General features: G+C 41.0%; 1 protein-coding gene across 1 annotated transcript in view; it reads right to left on the bottom strand.

Moving 5' to 3' along the window:
* Positions 1–22,522, bottom strand: part of CHFR (checkpoint with forkhead and ring finger domains) — a gene marked incomplete at its 5' end in the record, with an annotated part of 992,863 nt that overhangs the window by 377,682 nt on the left and 592,659 nt on the right. The window contains 1 exon segment of the mRNA XM_044068718.1: positions 2,165–2,235. Within this exon segment, the coding sequence (XP_043924653.1) occupies positions 2,165–2,235 (71 nt within the window).

Raw genomic sequence — 22,522 nt, forward strand, 5'->3', positions numbered from 1 at the left:
CTGGAATACTGATTTTAGTTAGACTGCTTTTTTAGGTTTATTTTCTTTTTTCCCCACCGATCTCGTTTGCACGCCACTGCCCTATGCTTCACCAGTCGTGATCGGCGGACATATAATAAAAGTTGTATTTTGTACGTTTTGCATTGCTTGCAATGCCATTGGACTTGTACTTGGCCATTGGCATGCTTCCTCAATGATATGCAGCCTTTATTTGGAGCTGTCATGTCCCCGTTTTGGATTTTGCAGTACTGTACTCCGTTACTAACCGAGTACATTTCTGTATATTACGCTAGCCCTGCATGCCCTGATTCCTGCTGCCTGGATGGCAGATTTACCTCATTTGCATGGTTTTTACCTGCAAATGGGGTAATTTGCATATGGGGCTAGGAACGTGCAGCACTAGTGCAAGAGCGCTCGTGCACGTCAAATGGCCACGTACGTGGATTGCTCGGCCGCCATATTGGCAAAATTACCTCTTACACTAATCATGCACTCCGTACAAGCTTTTGAGAATCCGGGGGAATTTCTGTGACACTAGAAACAGCTTTCTTAAGAGGTTTAGTTTCCTTAAATTTAAATTATTGTCCCACTGTAAAACTATTAAAACACTTTATTTACATCACCAAAACATTTTATTTTAAACCCCCTCACCACAGTTTTCCACATTAATAAAAAAGTTTCTGTGAGTAAAAATAATTTTAAAAACTGAAAGAGATATAAATTGCTGCATTACATCAAAAGCAAATTCAGATGACTTTGAAAGTTAGAAAGAAAAGGCTACACACGTACCTCAGTAACATTTAACAGAATTTTAAAATTCACATTTAACGGCCTGTAAAGGTACAAATTCTCCAAAAGTATTTGATAAATTAGACACAAACCTGATGCTTTAAAAAAATCTGAAACATTACCAAAGAATAAAAATACGTAAATATTAGCATAAAAAAGTAATAACACATTGATTGCTCCAAATAATCAAGGAAACATTACCAAAGAATAAAAATACGTAAATATTAGCATAAAAAAGTAATAACACATTGATTGCTCCAAATAATCAAGGAAATAATGGTCAAAGAGCAAAACTCAGGCTAGTAAACAAATATTCTAGAACACAGCATTTTCATGTCTAAAAGATTTTTTTCATAATATAATAAATTAACAGTTTTAAAATATTAAATGTATTTTAAACAATACTCATCCCTTTCTGGCACAATAAGTTTTAATTTATAACAATTATTCTCTAAGACAAGACAAACATTTTTAAGACTATGTGGTCAGCACACAGCCACAGCAGCTAAATATTTCAGTCTTGGCATATTCACTAACTGCATCTTAACAGCTACATATTACTCACCAGTGCTAATGGAGGATGGACTGCCAGCATAAAATAACCAAAGTGGGGTCTGAATGTCAATTCAATACTGTGAAGCTGTGATCACTGAAATAACATTACATTAATTCCCCATAAATCTTTACCACCACGGTCCTACACTGGCAGTTCCACTCATCACTATTCTACTGATGCTGCTATTACATAAGGAGTTTCAGGCATCTCTGGCTACACTGGAGTTTACTATAAAGGACTTGAGAAAAATCTTTCCCATAGGTTCCACAGTCGGTGCCCATCTTCAACTCTCCCATGTAGCATTGTCTAAAGTGTGCACTCTCCTATATGCACAGAAAGCTCAAGTGTCACTGGAGCCAGACTTAAATAACCCCAATTCTAGTAGCTTTTACATCATCTTTCTCCACTGGGGGACAGTGCTACTGTGGTTACCCCCCCAAAAAAAATATTGGACAACTTTGGTTCAGCTCCTACATTCTTCTTCTCCAAAACAATTCTCTATGTAGTAGATGCCAATCAAATCCCAGTGACCGCCTATGTATTCAAAAACAAAACCCTACATCTGCAGACCACAAGGAAAGCAAACCCATTTTGCTTTGAGACGAACATGGTTTTACTCTTTTCTTTTAAGATTGATGAAATATATATGAAAGGAAATCATCAGAAAAGCATGACTGTCACAGGGAACAGATCATGTTTGAAATAAATGCTAATGACAGCACTATATTAATGACAAATTATGTTTGACAGGTGAGATCATGATGGAATACCACTGTTACATTCCATGCAGTTCGCAGTGCAGACACCAAAATGACCTACCTTCAGAATATCCGACTCATACATATTATTATTTAGTATACCATCTAAACATTTTTCAGTGAAGTTGAGATCTGTTGATAAAAAAAATAAATAATTAGTATGCTACCTCCCAGTTCACTCTCCATAATACAGCAGTCTTAACTATTTTGTCATAGTGCTTGATGCTCATATAGCTATAATAACTCACTAATACACGTCTACATGCACATCCTAAGTTCTATAATGTCTAGAGAGTTATAAAAAAAAAAAAAAAGATTCTAAACACTTTTAGGGAAAAAAATTCCATAGCACCTCATCCCCTCTGAAAACAAATTAATACATTTGCCTAACTTCTGGATGTCAGCATCTCTGGAAAACTGCGTACAATTCAAAAGATTCACACATACGCAATCCAGGCACTGCCTTGCCAGGGGGGAAACAGCAGACTACCACAGCCATCATTTCACCATCTGCAGGCTAGGTCATGATTCAGCTGTATTAAGATGCATAATCTGGAGCTAAGTTACTGAATGCTGGTTCAGTCCTAAGGCTCCAAATGCATGCTGCACTTGTAAGCAGTGCAGATCAAAGGACCATTTTACACAGAAAACAGCTAGTAGATTGCCTTTGTCTGACCTTCACAAAAATGCACCTTGCATTCCAATCTTCATCAGTAAAGAATTTCACAGTGACTGGGGCATTTCTGTTATTTAGGAAACCACTCCTCACAATCTACAAGTGCAGTATAACATTTAAAAAACCTTTATTAAATTATCATTTGTGACATACCAAATTCATATTTATAAAATAGTAATCAAATCATATTAACAAGTTCAAATTTACAAACATTACACATCACATATATTGTACTATACAATATAATTAAACCAACATTATGTTTAATTTCTGCCTTCTCTTAAACCTCACTCCTCCTCCATAACATTTTTCTGAATATATTGTACCCACAATTTCCATTTTTCCATGGACACTAGAGGAAGCCAAGGTTTTCTTTGGGTACCTAACAACCTTGTGCATGGGCTTAATGCAGTGGAATGAGCCACTATACTGGATTAGGGCATTTCAATGCCTGTTGAATGGGGCAGGGTCCCAATGAATTAAGGGCCCAATTCCACAGCCCTAAATAAACAAATGGGTTGCAGCTGGTCTTAACCACCTGCTAACAAAATGGTTAGCTATTTTTGATTACAGACCGTTCAGATGGCTGAATGTCAAATTCTGAGCAAGTCTGTACTCCTAACCTGTGTATCAATCATCTCTTGTCCACTAGCAGATTTTATTCTATTTATGCCAACATAGAAACCATGAAGCACATGATCCAGCTTCTGAGTTGGTAGACAATGGCTCCAAAGGTGTTGGGGTTGGCATAATGCTTAAGGTGTTTACCTCACAGAGAGAGGGTACAAGGTTTGAATCTCACCTTTGAGGGTAACTGGCTAGCCTTAAAATGACTGACAAGGGCAGATAGCCTAGTACTTACCTATGAACCTATTAACACTGCGGTGTGTGTAGACAGCATAGTCTACCACTTAGTGACCATGCATATTAGGATGCTGTGGACTGCTTGAGCCTACTTGGGCTTTTTTCACTTTTGCCAGTAATCTTGTTGCAGGCTTAGTACTTACTCTTTGGAGACTGACTTAGCTGTTAGTTGATTATTGCGTCATTCTCACCTCCTTTCCCCCATCATACTAGTAGACATATTTTATTTTATTTTACACATTTGTTAGCAATATCAGTGTGAAAACAGAAATTGAAAAAAAACTGGCCACTGAAATGGTCAGTTCAGGTAAAATTCAGTTAGTGGCTAGTAAGTACACCGCTTGCATGCCAGCAAAAAAAAGTCCTCTGATACGACTCTGCTGCTTTTTCTACAGCTCATGGATGCTACAAGCTCTCAAGCTCCTCCCTTACCCATAATGCAACAGTCCCCCTCTTCAGATCTTGTTTCCAGCCTTTTATTGAATACAGCAATGAAATCAAAGCTTTTACATGGAAAGTCACTATCTGGAGCTCAAACAACAGGAACTCGGTTCCTATAGCAATTTCCCAGTCTTTTAGAAATTATCAAGAAAAAGGGCAGGGGGCTGGAGGGAAGGGAGTTGAGGAATAATGAAAATGGACAACACAGATGGAACATTACGGTGAGTACGTAACTTCTTTATCTGATGTTGTGAATCTTCATTCCTAAACTTGTGGGACAGAGTCCCCAGGTGGACTCTAAGGAGGATATTCCTGAGTACCTTTGAGCCAAAGGCTGCTCTTCTTCTTGAGATCCAATTTGTAATAGCAATAAAGGTATGAGGATTCGCCCAAGTTGCTGCCACACAGATACCGTCCAGGGAAGACCTGGATAAAAAATAAAATGATGAAGTTGCCATGGACCTGGTTGAATGGGCTCTTAAAGGCTTTGGCAAGGCCAGACCAAATTTGTTTATAAACAAAGGAGATGCAATTTGGATACCCATTTTGATAAAAGTTATTTTCTTAACTGGTTCTCCCAATTTCTTTTCCGAAATGGATATAAATAATTGATCTGATTTTTGAAATTTCTTTGACCTGTGAAGATAGGAATGTAATTGCCTGTGGACATCTAATGAATGCAAAATGCACTCTCTTTTGTTTGAAAAATTTGGAAAGAATACAGGGAGGTTAAAAGACTGATTAATGTTCTTAAAAACACCCTATCCTTATGAAATATTAAATAAGGAGACTTAGAAGATAAAGCCTGAAGTTCCGAAACTCTCCTAGCTGATGTTATGGCCATCAAAAATATAATTTTCAAGTCAAATATTTCAAATCACATTTTGCAGCTGGCTCAAATGATTTTTGAGTTAGGGCCTGTAACATTAAACTCAGACTCCATGGTGGAGTATGATCTTTAAAGGGTAGTCTGAGTAGAAAAGTTTCTTTTATAATTGCTTTACAAAGACGTGAAGAAGCCAACGTGGAATTATCAGCTGCAATATGGGAATTGAAAATAAATGGCTGCTACCTGAACGTTAACAGTTGAGGGATTGGCCCATCATTAAAAAATAGAAGCTAGGAATTTTAGGTACTGGTGCTGAAAAAGGATCAATATCTTCCTGCTGCACCAAAAAGACAAACCTTTTCCATTTACTACTGTAAAATTTTCTAGTGGAAGCTTTGTGGGAAGACAAAAGAATGTGGCATAGGGGAAGAGTGCTTGGATTGCCCGGCTATCAATGGAATTGGAGAAACCATTCGGTCAACTTTAGGCCCAAAATGTCCGAGTGAATCATGTCTGTCAGATGACAGAGGAGGTCTGGAAATGGATCCAGAATCCAAGAATGGTAAACTAGATGAGGCCAAAAGAAGGAAAACCAAATTTGTTGAGCACAGTAAGGGGCAATGAGAATGAATTTGCTCTTCACCCGGGATGCTTTCTGTAGAAATTTGGGGGATAAAGGAATTGGGGGATAGGCACAGAGGAGACCTGGGGGCCAATTGTGTAGGTGAGCATCCCTTGGCGACTCCCCCGGCAGGGGGGATTAGGGCAAAGAACCTGCTGCACTTGCTGTTTAGGGGAGATGCAAATAGGTCGCAGCATGGCTGGACAAGGGCAAAAAATTACTTCTGCCACCTCCTTTTTGAGAGACCTCTCATGAGGTAGTAGTACGGACCTATTCTATGTGTCTGCTATCAAACTGGATATCCCCTGTATGTGCACTGCTATCAGAAATCGATTTGAAGAGATCACCCACTGCCACACTCTCATAGTTTCTCGACATAAGGGTTAAGAACTGGTTCCTCCTTCTTTGTTGATGTACCACAGCACCGACATATTGTCCGTTTGAATTGCAATAGTTTTGGGAGGGAGAGACTCTTGGAATGCCTGCAATGCCAGGAGTACTGCTCTAATTTCCAGTACATTGATATGCATGTTGGCCTCTTTGGGGCCCAACTGTCTTGGATAGTCTTTCCCAAGAAATGCCTCCCTACCCGATCTGGGAAGCACCCATGGTCACTATGGCCTTGGGCTGAGGGGGGATGAATGGATGACCTTGTAATATTTGATACGAGTGAATGCACCACCAAAGGCATTTCTTGTGTGCATGAGTTATACTGATCTTGGTGGACACAGGTTGATGTAGAATGGACCACTGGGTTGCTAATGTCCATTGAAGAATTCTCATATGGTACACTGCTAACGGAAAATGAACTATCGCTGCAGACATTGATCCCAAGGTTTGTAAAATCAGTCAGGCTGACAGACGAGTTTTGAATTATTTCCTTGACTTCAAAATGAACAGTTTGTACTCTTTGCAAGAGGAGAGAAGCCATCATTGATGTTGTGCTGAATAAGGCCTCTATGACTTCTAACATTTGAGAGGGATCTAACTGAGATTAGTTCTGGCTGATTGCGATTCCTACGCTGGAACAAATCTGGAGTACATATCTTGAGCTGTTATCAGAAGATGCTTGATTGAAGCAGTTATGGAAGAACCCAGAATCCCTGCAGTCTCAAGTGATCTGCTACTACTGCCATGCATTTGGTGAACATCCTGGGGACTGTGGTGAGACCAAAGAGCAGTGCTCTGAATTGGTAATGACTGTCTCCCAGCTGGAAGTACAGATATCTCCTGGATCAAATGTTAATTTTTATGTGATAGTATGCATCCTGGAAATCTACTGATCAGATCCAGTCGTCCTTGTGCAGGAAAGGCAATATGGACTGAACGTGACCATGCAGAACTTGGTATGCTGAACCGATATGTTCAGACTGCTGATATCCAAAACTGATCTCCAGTCCCTTTTTTCTTTGGCACCAAAAAGAATCTTGAGTAAGTTTCAGATCCTTTCTGGTCTGGGAGGGACCTCTTGAATTACTCCTTTTTTCTAGCAGCTTTTTTTATTTTTAGAGCCGCTGTCTTCCTCTGACTGTGAGGAACACCAGGAATTTTGTATACTATAGGAGGTCGAAAACACAAAAGGGAATTAGATAACCTCTGGAAATAATCCTCTGCATTCCAGTATCTTTTGTAATGAATAGCCAGACTATCTGGTGCAGGGATAAGTGAAGCCCAACTGCCTCCAGAGGTGGGAAAATTGGGCCTCCTTTTCAGGAGTGCTTATAGGGTCTATCAGAGAAAGAATCTCTTGACCCTGGTTCTGCAGGCCTCCTCTGCCACGTGGATGGCGTCGTCTGTTAAAGTCCCCCCTCTGCCCCAGGGGAACTCTCTCCATGTGGATCATGGAATGGACCCTGGGATTTCCTGAACATTTTTTGACTGCCTCATTGAATCCTTGAAAAGGATCTTTGAGGAGTCAAAAAACAAACCCACCGCAGACAGGGTCTTACCATCTTGCTCACACCTGGAGAGTGCGTCTTTAACCTTGGGGGGGGGGTCAAATAAACTCCTGTCAAAAGAAGCACTGAAGAAGGATGACTTGAAGGGCTCCACAAAATCACACAGACGCAACCAGGCGTGCCTCCTAATGGAAATGCCTGAAAACGCCGCCACTGACTACGTTAGTTGTATGTGACATGAGTCTCATGGATGAATTAGACACAGATTGCAGGGCCAACTGTAAAGCAATAGAAGTCTCTGCCTCAGAAATACTGGTCCCAGGGAGAGACTAAAAGTTCTTTGATCAAATCCCCCTGTAACCCAGTGAAGTGTCGCAAGTAATTCAGGCACCTGAGTGCAAAGGTCACTAATGCATACACATGCTTCCCAAATCAATCCAATGCCCTTGACTCCCTGTTAGGGGGATCAACAGAGAATCTCTGTTCTGCGAGTTCTTTCTTTGCTGCTGCCTCTACAAACATAGCATCCACTGGTACTCCTTTGTTCCAGAACTCTGTTCCCTTCGTGGTGCTAGGATCCTATCTGGTCTCTTGGGGATCGGCTCAACAGAATCAGGCTCCCTCCATGCCTGCCGAGAGATCAAATCAATGAGCTCCTCAGTAATGCTTCCAGGAATACAGATTTCTTTTGAGAAGGGTTATTGGTACTCCAACCCTCCCTTTAAGGATCTCTAAAATGCCTATAAATGACACGTTATCAGGTGATGATCCTGGGGACCCTTCCCCCTCATCGAAATTGGTATCTTCTGTGACCAACTCCTGAGATGATTCAAAGTGCCTCCTCTTGCATCTCCTCTTCCTAAGGACTTCTTCAGTGGGATGTTCTGGAGAAGTATTGGAAGAAATAATTATACCCTGCTGGGTAGCCTGGAGATTTTGAGCTGGCTGTCCTTGTGGAGTAAAATGTTGAGGCTCAAGACACAAAGGCATCTGAGATCCAGAGGGAAGACCTAAAGGGGGACGGACCATCTGTTTTCTAGATCAGAACACTCTCCCTACCACCTCAAGGGCAGAATGCCCCTGGGAGAAGGAAGCCGTCTGATCAGAGAAGACATGCTATTGGACTCCTGGCTTCCTCTGACCCGAAGGCACACCAACTGAGGCAGACGTCAGAACCAAGTTATCGAATGCAGAGGCTCCAAAGGAAGAGATGGCTCCAACAGCTTTTGATCGTCTAACACCTCAGATCCAACAATGAAGTTTCGGCTCTAACAGTCTGGTTCCAATGCGCTTCGACCCAGTCAGAGAAGATATCAGATCTGAAGATAAACCAATCTTCGGATCTGAAATAGATAGAACCGGAAGTTTTCACTAGGCTATACTTCATGCCCATTTGAAGCCTAGCTATGGTTTTGTGACTTCACTTGCTGCTTTAGTATGAGGAACTATACCCATTATTTTGCTGTGCCTCATCCATAGAGCAGACACTGAGGTAATCCCCATGCCTATCTGCGATCTGATTAGAATTGGCTCTGCCTCAGTGAACAAGGCTTTGGTCACATGCATAGGGTCTTGGGGGGATTCCTATCCAGTATAAGTCCGTCTTTGGGTGATGAGTCTATCACTCCAACCGCGTCCTATTCTTAGCGTGTCAAAAAATTTTTGAGGTGCCCTTGTGGCTCTGAATCAAATAAATTTTTGAGGTGAAGCATATTCATCAAATCCCCTGGAGCTGATGGCCTTGTATGTTAATGAAAGGTGCCTCTGATTTTGAGTGGCGACTGAATAGAGGCTGGAGTTCTTTCAGTCCCTTTGCATAGGGACTTAGTTTGAGACTCAGCTCCTTTTGGTGAGGAACTTTTGTGGCCTCTCCAGCTGCTAGAGTAATAAGGTCAGGTGCTATGTGAGATGGGGCATTATGCTCAATCATTTGGATCAGATGGTGATGCAATCCGGTCAACTACAGGCTTCCTCCCTTGATACTTCCTAACCACTTTTTCTACATAAGGTGGGCAATGTAAGAAGGTCTTCTAACTACTACTCTAGCGCCTTGGGTGTCGCTCAGTACTGGTGGATCAGCACGAATTTGGTTACTAAGGGTAACCTTGTTTGTGCTCGATGTATTGCTGCAGGCATTGGCATTGTCAGGTGGGCCGTTTCGAAGAGTGACTATACTGAGACTGTTTAACTCAGACAGAAGGCTCTCTATGTCGATTATCCGTTTTCTACTATAGGCGCTGAAGGATATCTGTGTCAGATGTGTTTAACCATATGGCGCCCATGTGTTTCATCTGCAGTGGGAAGAATCAGCCAAACACATGTTTACTTGTAGGACTGAGCCTAGGGGACACCGCGCTGACAGGCTTTGGGAGCCTGTGGACACCACTTCAACCAGGCTTTCTGATCCTGACATAGGCCAGCCTCTTTTGTAATGGGTTTGATGTGGGTTGAATGTGTTTTCCATCTTGTGATTTATGGAGGATGACATTTTGAGATGATGAGTTTTTCAATGATACCCGAGTGGGGTATTATATGCTGCCTTAGCGAAAATCAATGGCTGTATGGACTGCCTTTCTGTTTCAACCAAGTTGGTGACAATGAAAAAGTCCTGAGTTTAAAAAAGCGATCTGCCCCAGGAAGCGGTCTGTCCTTTCCTCAGATTTTACAGGGCAGGTCATCAACTGTTGCCATGGTCCATTATCCATAAGACCATGAGCTTTTGTGATGTTAAATTTCAAGGGGTCATTGGGTAATTTCAGGAATTAAGTGGAGGCACCACTTTGCAAGTGGTATTTTCCCTTGTTGCAGTGCGCCACTCCTATGATGCGTATCACAGGAAGACTTACACTTGGGTTTTCACTATCATGTGGGTTTAATTCCTCTAGGGGTTTCTCATGCAGGGTGCTGGAGGTGTTTTATCAGGGTCCCATGGTCTGTGTTTTTCTTCGGAGAGCAGGGGGGCTTGGGTGCTGGAGATGTTTGAGGGCTGCAATCGTTTGGTATGGGCTCCTCCTACCTCCTTTTGGGGGAGGTCATCATTTTTGCACTGAACCACTGCATATCTGGGAGTTGGCTCCAGGTTTCTGGACTTGTAATCTTCCTCTTGGTGCTCAGGCATATGTTTTTTTCTCCAAGGTTTTCTTTGTCTTAGCTAAAGAAGGCCTTATGTTTTTCTTTGAGTCTTTTGCTATTTTTCTTAAATTGATCTTTGTTTGCTCTTATGAGAGCTCTTATTTTCTCTTATCTTGTAAGGGTTTCTTTTTTTGGATTGTGTCTATCTTGTGGCTATTTGCCATTGTAGAGTTTGTTTTGCACCACTTGGGGGGGCTGGACACCTTTAATTTCTTCTTTGTTCTTTGTTTTGCTTGGGGTGACCTTGTCGCTGAGTTAACTGAGAAGGCATTAGTGAAATTTTGTAAGTGATTCAGCTGACTTGGAAGGGGAGAAGTCTAGCATAGTCTTTGGAGTGTGAAGTCGGCTTTTGAGTCTTTAGAAATTTTGGTGGCTTTTGAGAAGTTGCGAGGGAATTGGATTTTATTTCAGGTGGGAATTGTGTGAGGACTCCAGCGGATTAGTTGTGGTCTGATCTCTGATGTGATACCTCGGTGTTGAACACTGTGCTCCATGTCCGTGATGAGTGGTTACTGGTTATTGTGGGATTGTAGGGATGAAGATTTATGCATTTCCATAGTTTAATTTATTTGGGCCAGGGGCTTTTGGGCTGGGAGTGTTTGGGTATGAGTAAGTCATGATGGGTAATGAAGTAGTATTGGTGATGGTGTTTGGTGAGTGTTTTCAGGAAGGCCATATTTTCCAGGAGGTTTGTGAGGGAGTTGTCAACATGCACCTGTTGCAGAGCAGTCAGATTTGCAATTTAGTCTTGCCCTGGCAGATTAGTTAGTACCACCTGGATGGTCTGCGATGATGCGTCGTGCCTGTCTGTCTTGAGATGGTGCCCCCCCTCTCTTGGATACCCCCTCGATTTTGGGTAGGGCATGATTTGAGCCATAATGTATATGAGGTAAAACCTGATAGCTCAGTGCTCTCAGGAGCCTTGAGACAGGTTTCTGTCACAGCACAGACATCGATTGTTCTCCACATACTGAGTCGTGCCTCATTTTGAGATTTAGACTTCTGGCATTGACACCATTAGTTTTTACTTTTTGTTTTTCCTGGTGGTAGGTTGGTTAGAATTTGAGTTTAGCCTAAAAAGGGCACTAAAAGTGGCAGGCCTTGTGATATCCGGAGATCCCAGGGTGACAGGGTGACAGGTCCCGCTTCGCAGAATGCGTGGCTGGTGTCAGCATGCATCCCAGGCGAACAGGCCACCCTTTCCCAGACACAGTGTTTGTTTAAGCCATTAAGCTAAGCTGATCATCTTTATCATGTATTATTGTGGCATCATTGGTGGTGAAGGTAGGTAAGGTCAAGGTCAGGGTCAGTCAACCTGCCTGGGCATACATAATCCAGAAATCACTCCCTGTCTGTTTTTTTTCAGACGTCAAGGGTCTCAGGTCAGTCGTCGTACACAGTGACCTGATGACCGGGTGTATTGTACCTGCTGTTGAGACGACCTGAGTGCTTGATGTGTGTGGCGGATTCTAGCGCCCGACAGGCAGCTTACTGTGACCTTCTCCTTACTCAGTCTGGTGAGCGGGATCCAGGTGCTCCAAAGCTAAGGTATGAATCGGAGAAGGAGCCAACACTGGTGGAGTAATATTAACAAAGGCCTCCAGACCCATGGGGGTGGGAGCTGGGAGAACTCTCATCTGAATTTGCTGAGAGAAACTTCCTCATCATTCTGTCCACATCAGCTTCTGTGAGACTTCTGGAAGAACAGGAAGAAGGTATGGACGGAGATCTTGAATGATGACGTCTTTCCAGGAACTGAGATGGGAGTCAAGAGGGTACAGGATCCAAGGGAGATGCATGTCTAGTCCTAGGTAGCTGTTTTAATTCAGGATGAGCTGGATCTGAAGATATGGTTCTGGTATCCAAAGAAGTCAGATCCGATGGTTTGCCTTTAGGATTAGAAGTTTTTTTGAGTCTTCTTAAGTGTTTTTGAAGTCAGATCTGAAGTGGACTGAGAGGATCCAGGTTGGTCAGAGTGTCTTTTTTTTATCTATCTTATTTATTTATTTTTATTTATTTATATTTGTTGACTGGGAGTGTCCGACTGGATGTAGGTCCATTTTCAGCGGAGGCCTGGGGAGAAAAGCTCCACAGTTAAAATAAACAGACAGTAGTTACATTGGATTACATAGCGATTAACAATTTACATAGCAATTACTTACAACATATTTACAGATGAAGAACATAGAACATCAGTAGACAACTAGAATCTTTATCTGTGAAGTATATAACAGACATTAACAAATGTTACAATAAGAAGTTCCTGTTGTATAATAAGTACTAGGCTTATGAGCATCTGAGCTTGCTATAATCAAGGTAGTTAGTGGGGTGGGAGATATTAGAGTGCGAGTTGCAAGGGCATAGCCAGCATGTTTTTAGGTGCGCTTTTAGTAAAGTTTTGAAGTGGGTGCATGATGGTATGGAGGTAATTGTGGGTGGGAGGGAGTTCAATAATTTGGCTATGGTGCAAGAGAATAGTGCTTCACCAGCAGAGTTATTGGCTTTAGTGATCTGCAAGTGATTTATGTTGCTGGATCTTAGTGGTCTGGTGGTGCGATAGGATTGGAGTAGATTCTGGAGGGATGGGACATTTAGTGGATGGTTTACTAGTTTGTGGGCGAGTGAGAATTGATACCATTGAAGGAGGTAAGGGAGTTCAAGCCAGCCCAGTTCAGCAAGGGAGAGACAGTGGTGACTACGGTAGGATGCCCCTGTGGCGAATTTGGCGATTTTGTTGTAGCAGGTCTCTAGCTTGTTTAGATCGCATTGCCTTAGGTTGGTATATATTGGAGAGGCATAAAGTAGGGTGGAGATAAGGTGGGAATTTGCTATTGAAATCTTTGCTGCTTTGGTGAGAAGTTGCTTATTTCTGTATAACGCTCCTAGTTTTTTGTGGACCTTTTTTATGGTCATGGATATGTGAATGTCAAATTTTAGTTATCTTAGAGGTTTGAGCTCCAGTAAGCGAGTCTCCAAAGGTCAAAGGAAGAAGGCCAGTGCTCTGGGATTGAAGGCTTTACAAAAAGAACAGGAAGACTGCAAACTGCAAATGGTCAGGACCCAAGAAGTTAACACATAAATCATGGGCATCTGACAATGGAATTTTATGCACACATTTATCACACTTTTTGAAAAATGATGGCTTATCCGCCATTTTAAGCAACTAAACAAAGTGATAAGTAAACCACTATAGAAAAAAAAAACAAGTTAAAGCAGAAATAGTTTTTTTTTTTATTATTATTATTACACAGAGTAGGTAAGAAAGAAAAAAGGAATACCAACAGTGTTGTTACAAGAACTACCCCAATGGTAAGTGAAAGATTACCAACAATGGTAAGAGAAACTAAAAAAGGTAACTAGAGAAGAAATAGCACAAGAATTTATATAGGTTAAAGGAGGAAAAAGAAATTAGCAAAAAAGGAAGTTTTTAAAACGGTATATGAAAAAATTGAACTCCGCTGTTAATCAAGTACTTGAGAAGTTGCATTGAGCTCATCTGTACACAATGGTGGCAAATGAGATCTGGGAAAAGAGGGGGACTGCTGCATTATCAGTAAGGGAGGAGCTCAAGAGACTGTAGTATCCATGAGCTGTAGAAAAAGTGGCTGAGTCAGATCCGATCCCACATGTTGAGCAATGAATAAAAACTGACATCAGATCATGAAATGGTAAGCCTGAAAGAAAATCAACCAGAAAAGGTGAAGAGAAAACACTGGGAAGAATCTTGCAGCTGTTAAGCACGGGGCAGTTCAAGCTTCTGGATAAGAGATGTCTTCAAGTGACTTAGAGAAAAAAATAAATCTAATATACTCAAAGGTGAATAAAATAAATGAAACACTGCGGGAACATGACTCAAATAATAAAAGGCTGGAAAAATGTAACTAACTACTCAGGTGAATTAATAAAACTGAAAAATCAGAGGCCGAAATGAAGAAAAGGGGTTGAGTATCACTTTTATCAAGAACAGTCATTTCAAAAAAAAAAAAACAGTAGTTAGAAGATAGTATGCATACAGAAAACCTGAGATTTGCTACTGTACCAGACACACTGTAAAGGGCAGACAGTATTACGTTTATGACAGCTGAAATCAGCAATTGGATTGGTGTTCCACAGCAGGATTTGTTAACTGAAAGGGCATATCGAGTGTATGCTCTAAACCTAGCAATAAGAAAGCAGTCAAGACCTACATTAGTAAATATACAATCATACCAGCAGACAGATTTGACCTTCACAAAACTGTGACAGCAAGAAAAAGTATTGCAAACAGGAGACAGCAGAGTACGGAAAAGAAGATGATGTCAGGGGTGGCAACCTTGCCAAAAAAACAGAGCAAGCAGACAAGTTGCCAGGGTTAAATGTAAATGTTCTGTTAAAGCAAATTTTAAAATCAAAGAAATTGCCTAAGGTGTTAGCCACCTACAGCGTATTGACATTTTTATTCGCTTTTTTATTAGCTATTTACATCTGGCCCATTTGTTTATGGTTACTTTTTGCATATAATTGACACTTCAGGATCTGAGATTATATACTCACGTTCCATGTCTGTTAATGATCCATTGGTTAACTTTTGAAATACGATCACTGGCTGACTCAAATGAATATCTGAGTTTTACTATTATTAACATGGAAAGTGATGGCTATACTATTTACTGGCTTTAGTGCTCGAGTTTTTATGGTTTTATTGAATGTATATTCAGTTGAATGCTATGTCCTTATATGCTGTTTCAGAGGATTTATGTCAAAACAGACTCTGTTTAGTTGATTGGTGCAGATTTCTATCTCTGCACACTCATTGGTTCCTTGGTATGCCAGCACTTATTGGTGATAAGTGCCATGAGTAGCTATTTCATTGGAGTGTTGTTTAATAGTTTCTATTGGATAACCCCTGTTATAGTTTTTAATGGAACATATTGATTGGCTGTATTGCTTGAGTAATTAAATTGATTTTTGGTCTGTGCGTCTATTAGTTTTTTGATGCGCTAGTCATACTTCATTACAGCGTTTTAAGTAGCAATTTAAATCTGATAAAATCTATTCGCCAAGATCTTGTACCTAGGCATTCTGAATGGAATATGTTGATTGGCTGTATTGCTAGAATGACTGTATCTGATCTGTCATGGGTTCAAGTTCACTTGAGATTCTTTGGTAGCTCACTTTATGAAATGACTAATAGCAATCTAGCTTTTGGAAATATTGATTTCAGTTGGATCGCTTAAAAAAAAGGGGATCACCCTGGTTTACTCAATCAACCTAGTGAGTAAAGTGACGACTGTATCCCACGATGATCGTAACGGTTTGGGTTATATTAATGTTTGATGTTACCATGGACTAACTGATCAGATATTTAAGAAGTTGATCTGAAGTGTTTTTATATGCAAACTTGGATATTTAAGAAGTTGATGTGAAGTGTTTTTATATACAAACTTGGATGACATGTTGAAATGGATATTGATTTGTTTACATACTCATTGGTTTTTGAGGCACTAGTATCTACTGGTATTAGTGCTATGAGTAGTGAATTTTACTAGTTGAGTCTTTCTATGGAACACACTGATTGGTTGCATTATCTGAGTAACTAAATTGAGTCTTTGACATGCATATTTTATGGCTTTGGTGTGCTAGTTTTGATTGGCGAAAGTGCTTTGAACAGTGACCTCATTGGCTCCTTATTCTAATAGATTTTATTGGTTGAGTCCTTGTATACCGGGACTTTTAAGGGTATACATTGATTGGCTACACTGTTTAAATTATTGCTCTTAGAATTATTGGATTTAACTGGTTTAATGATGGCATTTAATGGCGAACTGGATATCTTGTTATTTTTTATTGGGTCTTTACTGGAAAGATTTTGCGAATAGTAATTAGGGGGTGTGTGAAAGTTTCGCTATGTGATTGGTTGCTTTTTTCTATTTAAATGAATGTCCATTACTATTCTTTATGGATCTGATGAAGCGCTATTTAATAATGCAAAAGTGTTTATCTCTTTTGTTGTTCTATATGTTTTTTATGTTGTAATCAAAGTTTTATTAAATTTATCGAATTTTATGTACCTGGCCGTGATAGTCAGTTTCTTTTTTGTTTAGCTTGCGTGGTACTGTTTTGGAACTTCACTAATTTTAGCTGTAGCTGTTTGTATTTATTTAGTGTGTAGAAAATTATTACTCACTGTACACCAGTCAAAAGAGAAGCAAATTTATCACGGTGAACAGGAAATGTAGACAGGCACATGTGAGACCCGAACTGCTATATCTAGCTGTCCTCAGAATTTTTCCCAGAGAATCAAAGATATTTTTGGATGTAAAACAGGCTAAAGAGGAAATAAAGTTTATCCAACAGAAAATGAGCAGCAAAAGAAGATGCTGCTTCTCATTCTTTTGACAATAAAGTTCATAGGTGGACTTTGCCAGTGAAACCTTCTCAAATGTTTTGAAGTAAAATGCTTCAGAAATGGAAATAAACACAGACATTGACTATACAACACAGGAGTACCTTGGAATTGAACCACAGTCTGGTGCTGGGAGAAGGATATGATCAGGAAGAAGACCAATTACAGTGGCTGAGAAAGACTGGAATTTTTGACTATTAAACTTTTGGATGTTCCGTAAAGCATGTACCCTACTTTATTGTCACTAATGTTTTGGAGGACAATAAAGGAAAAAAGAAGCAAATGTAAGTAAAACAATTTTTGCTCTTATTGGTATCTGTATAAAAATGTCATCATAGAAATTGCATGTTATACTGTCAAGCAGCTTTGTAGTGTGCAGTCAGGGGTACTTTAAATGTGTGTGTGTGTGTGTGTGGGGGGGGGGGTTCTTTTCAGTGACTGCTGTATATGTTAAAGACAATAAAGCAAAAAATAAATTATGTATAACGTTCCATCTGTGTTGCCAGTCTTCATTTATCCTTGACTTATGCGCTCAGTTCCGATATCGGAACTGACTTGGCCATTACTACAGCTTGCACAGGCCAAAAACTGTCAAGTTTTACCCTTACCCATAATCCCCCTCCCCCAGTTACCTCAGATCGAGTTTACAGATTAGAAGTAAAGTATGGATAAAGAGGCCTTAGCAGAAACCATATCTGCTATGCCTTAATAAATATAATAAGTAATATGAAAATTATCCATTCCACCAAGAAGTCTTCAAAGGCCAGGGGATGGAGGGAGGGGAGTCAAGGATAAAGGACGATGGACAACACAGATGGAATGTTATGGTAAGTATATAACTTCTTTATCTGATGTTGTCAATCTTCATTTTATTCTTGACATATAAGACAGAGTCCCCAGCTACCTTAGACCTTGGGAAGACTCATGGAAGGACATTCCTGAGTACCACTGAACCAAAAGATGCTCTTCCTCTAGAAATCAAATCCAATTTGTAATGAGTAATAATGGTATGGGGCGAAGCACTAATCGCTGCTGCACATATATCATCCATTGAAGTCCTTGACTGGAAAACTGCCGAAGTGGCTACAGATCTTGCAGAGTGTGCCTTAATAGGACAAGGCAAGTCAATTTTTCCCTTGTTAAAGATGAAGGATATACAATCCTTCAGCCATCTGGCTATGGTCACCTTACTGACTGGTTTATCAAACCCTGCACTTGAAAAGGAAATAAAGTCGGTCAGATTTTCTAATGTCTTTTGTTCTATGAACATAAAAGTGTAATTGTCTGTAGACATCTAGTAAATGCAGGCAGTATTCACCTTTGTTTGAAAAGTTTGGAAAAAATACAGGCAAATTACTAGTCTGACTGATATCAGACTCTGATACCACCTTAAGCAGAAAGGTGGGATTTGTTCACAAGGAGAGACCATCTTTGCGAAAGATCAGATAAGGAGGTTTACATGATAAGGCCTGAATTTCTAAAATCCTCCATTATTGCCACTAAAAATAATGTTTTCCATGATAAAAACTTTAGATCACAGTCCACCGAAGGTTCACAGGGGAACATACAATGATTTGCAACACTAGGTTAAGTCCCAAGGTGGTGTTGGGTCCTTGAAGGAGGGTTTCAACAAAAGTGTCCCTTTTAAGAAATTTTTACAAAGTCTATGAGAAGCCATGGAACGTTCTTCCAAACCATGGACATTTTAAATTGCTGCCAGCTGTATTCTCATACTAGAAGGAGAAGCTCCTGCATTGAAAAGTGAAGCTAAGAATTCTAAAATATTATCAATAGAAGGGGAAAAGGGGTCAATATCCCTTTCAAAAGCCCAGGTGGAAAATCTCTTCCATTTACTGTTATATAGTTTCCTGGTAGAAGGGTTATGAGAAGCTAGAAGAATATGGCATACCGGGGAAGAAAGGTTAAGATGCCTGGCAACTAGTGGAACTGGAGGAACCATGCTGTCAGAAAGTTTGGGTGAACTAGTCCGTCGGGATGGGACAGAAGGTCGGGAGTTGGATCCAGAGTCCACTGTCATTGAATTAGGCAAGGCCAAAGAAAGAGGAACCATAACTGTCGAGGCCAAAAAGGAGGCAATGAGGATTACCTTGCTCTTCAACCTGAGTGCTTTCTGTAAGAATTTTGGGATTACAGGCATTGGGGGAAAGGCATACAAGAGTCCCGGGGGACCAAATGTGAAGTAGAGCATCTTGGCAACTTCCCAGGAGGGGGAATCAGGGCAAAGTAGTTGCTGCACTAGTTGTTTAGGGGAGAGACTAACAGGTCACAGCAAGGCTGGCCCCATTGATAGAAAATTGTTTCCGTCACTTTTGCATTGAGAGAACACTCGTGAGGCTGAAGAATACATCTGCTCAATTTGTCTGCTATCACACTGGAACTCTCTGGAATGTGCATTGCTAGCGGAAAGCGGTTGGAAGAGATCACCTACTGCCACACTCTGAGTGCTTCTCGACAAAGGGGATAAGACCTGGTTCCTCCGTGTTTGTTGATGTACCAAACTACTTGTATATCATCTGTTTGAATTGCAATTGTTCCCAGAGGAAGAGCTGTTTGAAAAGCTTGCAACGCTAAAAGCACCGCTCTTAGTTCCAAAACATTGATATGCAAGAGTTGGCCTCTAAGGGGGACCAAGTGCCTTGGACAGTCTTAGCCAGAAAATGCTCCCCACCCCATCTGGAAGGCGTCCATGGTCACTATGGCCCTGGGTTCTGGAAGGACAAGGGGCGGACCCAGTAGAATTTCTTTGGAATTAATCCACCAAGCTAGATCCTTCCTGCAATGATTGGTGATCAGAATCTGGTCTGACATGGGTTGGAGATGCCAGCAGCCATTGTAGAATTCTCTTGTAAAATCTGGCTAGGGGAATTAGAGTTATTGTCATTGCCATCCAACCTAGAGCCTGTAAAATAAGTCAAGTGTGTACCTTCTTTCTGTGATTATCTCCTGAACCTGAGTTAAGATCATAGGAGATTACTAGGCTAATGGCTCTGGGGCCATTACAAGTCTACCCAAGAGTTTATCCCCAGAAAAGAAACCACAATCAGCATGTGTCGCCCCTGTCAATGAGGGACACAGGTGGAACCTCTGAGACAAATTTGTGGTTGTCCATCCAGTCATCAAGGTTGCGCTTGAAGAGGGTCAGTGACGTACTATGCTTGACGTGTATGAGGAGTCTATTCCAGAGACGGCGCAGCCTCTGGGAGACAAATCTGCCTCTCCAGCAGGTTTTGTCAATGTCACATATTAGATTTAAGCCTTTCGATTGGGTACCACATGAGGAATTAAACTTACGGATATGGAACATTTCTAGGGTCTACATTATAAAGCCGAAAGGTCTAAAGAGTGACTACAAGTACATCGAAACATAAAGAGCAATGTACAAAAATATCGAAACACGTATTTAGTGAAAATCAAAACACCGAATGTGTTTTTTTAAACAGTGCCATACAGATATACGTAAATTAATTAAATAAAACTAAAATAATACACTTTTGCAAGGGGACAAGCCCCCCTGCACCCCTCACCTCTCCTACTTAAATATACCAACTCTGAGACTGCACTACAGTGGGTTCGATGTTCTGATTTTCACTAAATACGTGTTTCGCTATTTTTGTACATCACTCTTTATGTGTCAATGTACTTGTATTCGCTCTTTAAAGCTTTCAGCTTTATAATATAGACCCGCATTTCTAATACAGCAGGGTCCGAGATTGCCTTGTAGGCGAGACACAGGTCACCTCTGAGCAATCTGTACAACACAGAGTAGAGTGATAGTGACTTGAGCCTATCCATATAGGACAGGCACTGGAGGCCATGGCTTTTTTGAAGTCTCACTGGAAGAAGGGATGCTATGGCTGCTGTCGTATTCAGTACTGTCCCTATAAACTCTAAACTCTGAGTTAGAGTTAGTTGAGATTTTTCATGATTTACAGTTAGGTCTTGAGAGTATAATCCCTTGCCTCTATCAATCGATGCCTGGCCGAAGCGGTAATGAGCCAGTCGTACAAGTACAGAAGCACCTGGAATCCTTTCAATTTCAAGTGAGCTGCTACTACTGCCATACATTTGGTGAACACCCTGGAGGCTGTGGTGAGACCAAAGGCAACACCATGAACTGATAATGACTAGCTATTTTATGTGGTAATACCATACATTCTCAAGATCTGTTAGTTGTCTTTTTCTAAAAACAGAAAAATGGACTCTACCATGACCATCTGGAATTTTGTTTGTTGTACTGATTTGTTCAAAACACTGCAAATTTCCCAGTCCTGCTATAAAAAGAATCTTGAGTAAATTCCGGATCCTCTTCGGTCTGGTGGGACTTCTTGGATGACTCTTTTGTCTAGCAGTTTTTGAATTTCTGTACCTGCTGGTACTCTCTGACTGGGTGGAACACTAGAGAATTTTTTTCAAACGAGGGAATGATTGGAAAAGGGTATGATATAACCTCGGGATATGATCAGTTGCACCCAAGAATCTGTTGTTATATTTAGCTAGGAGCTTTGGTGCAAGGATAAGCATCCGCCAACTGCCTCCAGAGGAAGACAATCGGGTCCCCTTTCAGGAACACAGAAAAGGCTTACTCAGGAAGGAATCCCAGAAGCCCTGGTTCTGCAGACTACCTCTGCCACATCCATTATAGTTCCCCCCTCTGCCTCTGACAGAACTAGCACCATGTGTGCCCTGGAAAGACCATTGGGATTTTTGAACCACCTCTTTCCACCATTCCTCTGATTCCTGGAAAAGGATAGTTGGGGAGTGGAAAAACATACACCCACTGCAGAAAGGTTCTTAGCATCCTTCTCGCACCCTGATAATGTCTCTCTAACTTTTGGGCCAAACAGAGATGATCCACCAAAATGCACATTGATGAATGAAGACTTAAATGGTTCCGCAAAGTCACAAATGAGCATCCAGGCATGTCTCCACCACCTGGATAGTCTCTTCAGCTGTATAATGAGCCTCATGGGCAAATTTGACACAAGACTCCAGGGTGGCCAAATGGAAAGCAACCTTGTCTTGGACTCTCTCAGTAGCAGCTCCTGGGGATATCCAATAATTCACTTGACCAGATCTGTTTGGAATCTGGTAAAATGTGCCAGGAAATTCAAGGACCTTAAAATGAAGGTTGATGAAGCAAATCAGGATGTAGATAATGATACCTTTGAAACTGAAAGTCCCTTTCTGCCTTCTGCATAGGAGACAAACAGCTGGTCAGATTTTCTGAATTGTTTTGTTCTATCCAAATAGTACCTCAACTGACGATGAACATCTAGCCAGTGTAATTTTTGTTCAGACCTATTGGAATATTCTGGAAAAAAGACAGGGAGGTCAATGCTTTGATTTAGATTTGGCGTCGAGACTACCTTAGGCAAAAAGGACGGGTTCGTTCGTAAGGATACCCTGTCCTTATGAAACAATAGATAAGGAGGTCGACAACTGAGTGCTTGAAGTTCTGAAACTCTTCTAGCTGAAGTAATAGCTACCAGAAAGAGAGTCTTCCATGATAGCAATTTTAAAGAACAGGAGGCTGCAGGTTCGAAAGGGGGAA

The sequence above is a fragment of the Protopterus annectens genome, chromosome 4.part0 (genome assembly GCF_019279795.1).
Source record: "Protopterus annectens isolate FY-2018-M chromosome 4.part0, PAN1.0, whole genome shotgun sequence".
Classification (NCBI taxonomy): Eukaryota; Metazoa; Chordata; order Ceratodontiformes; family Protopteridae; genus Protopterus; species Protopterus annectens.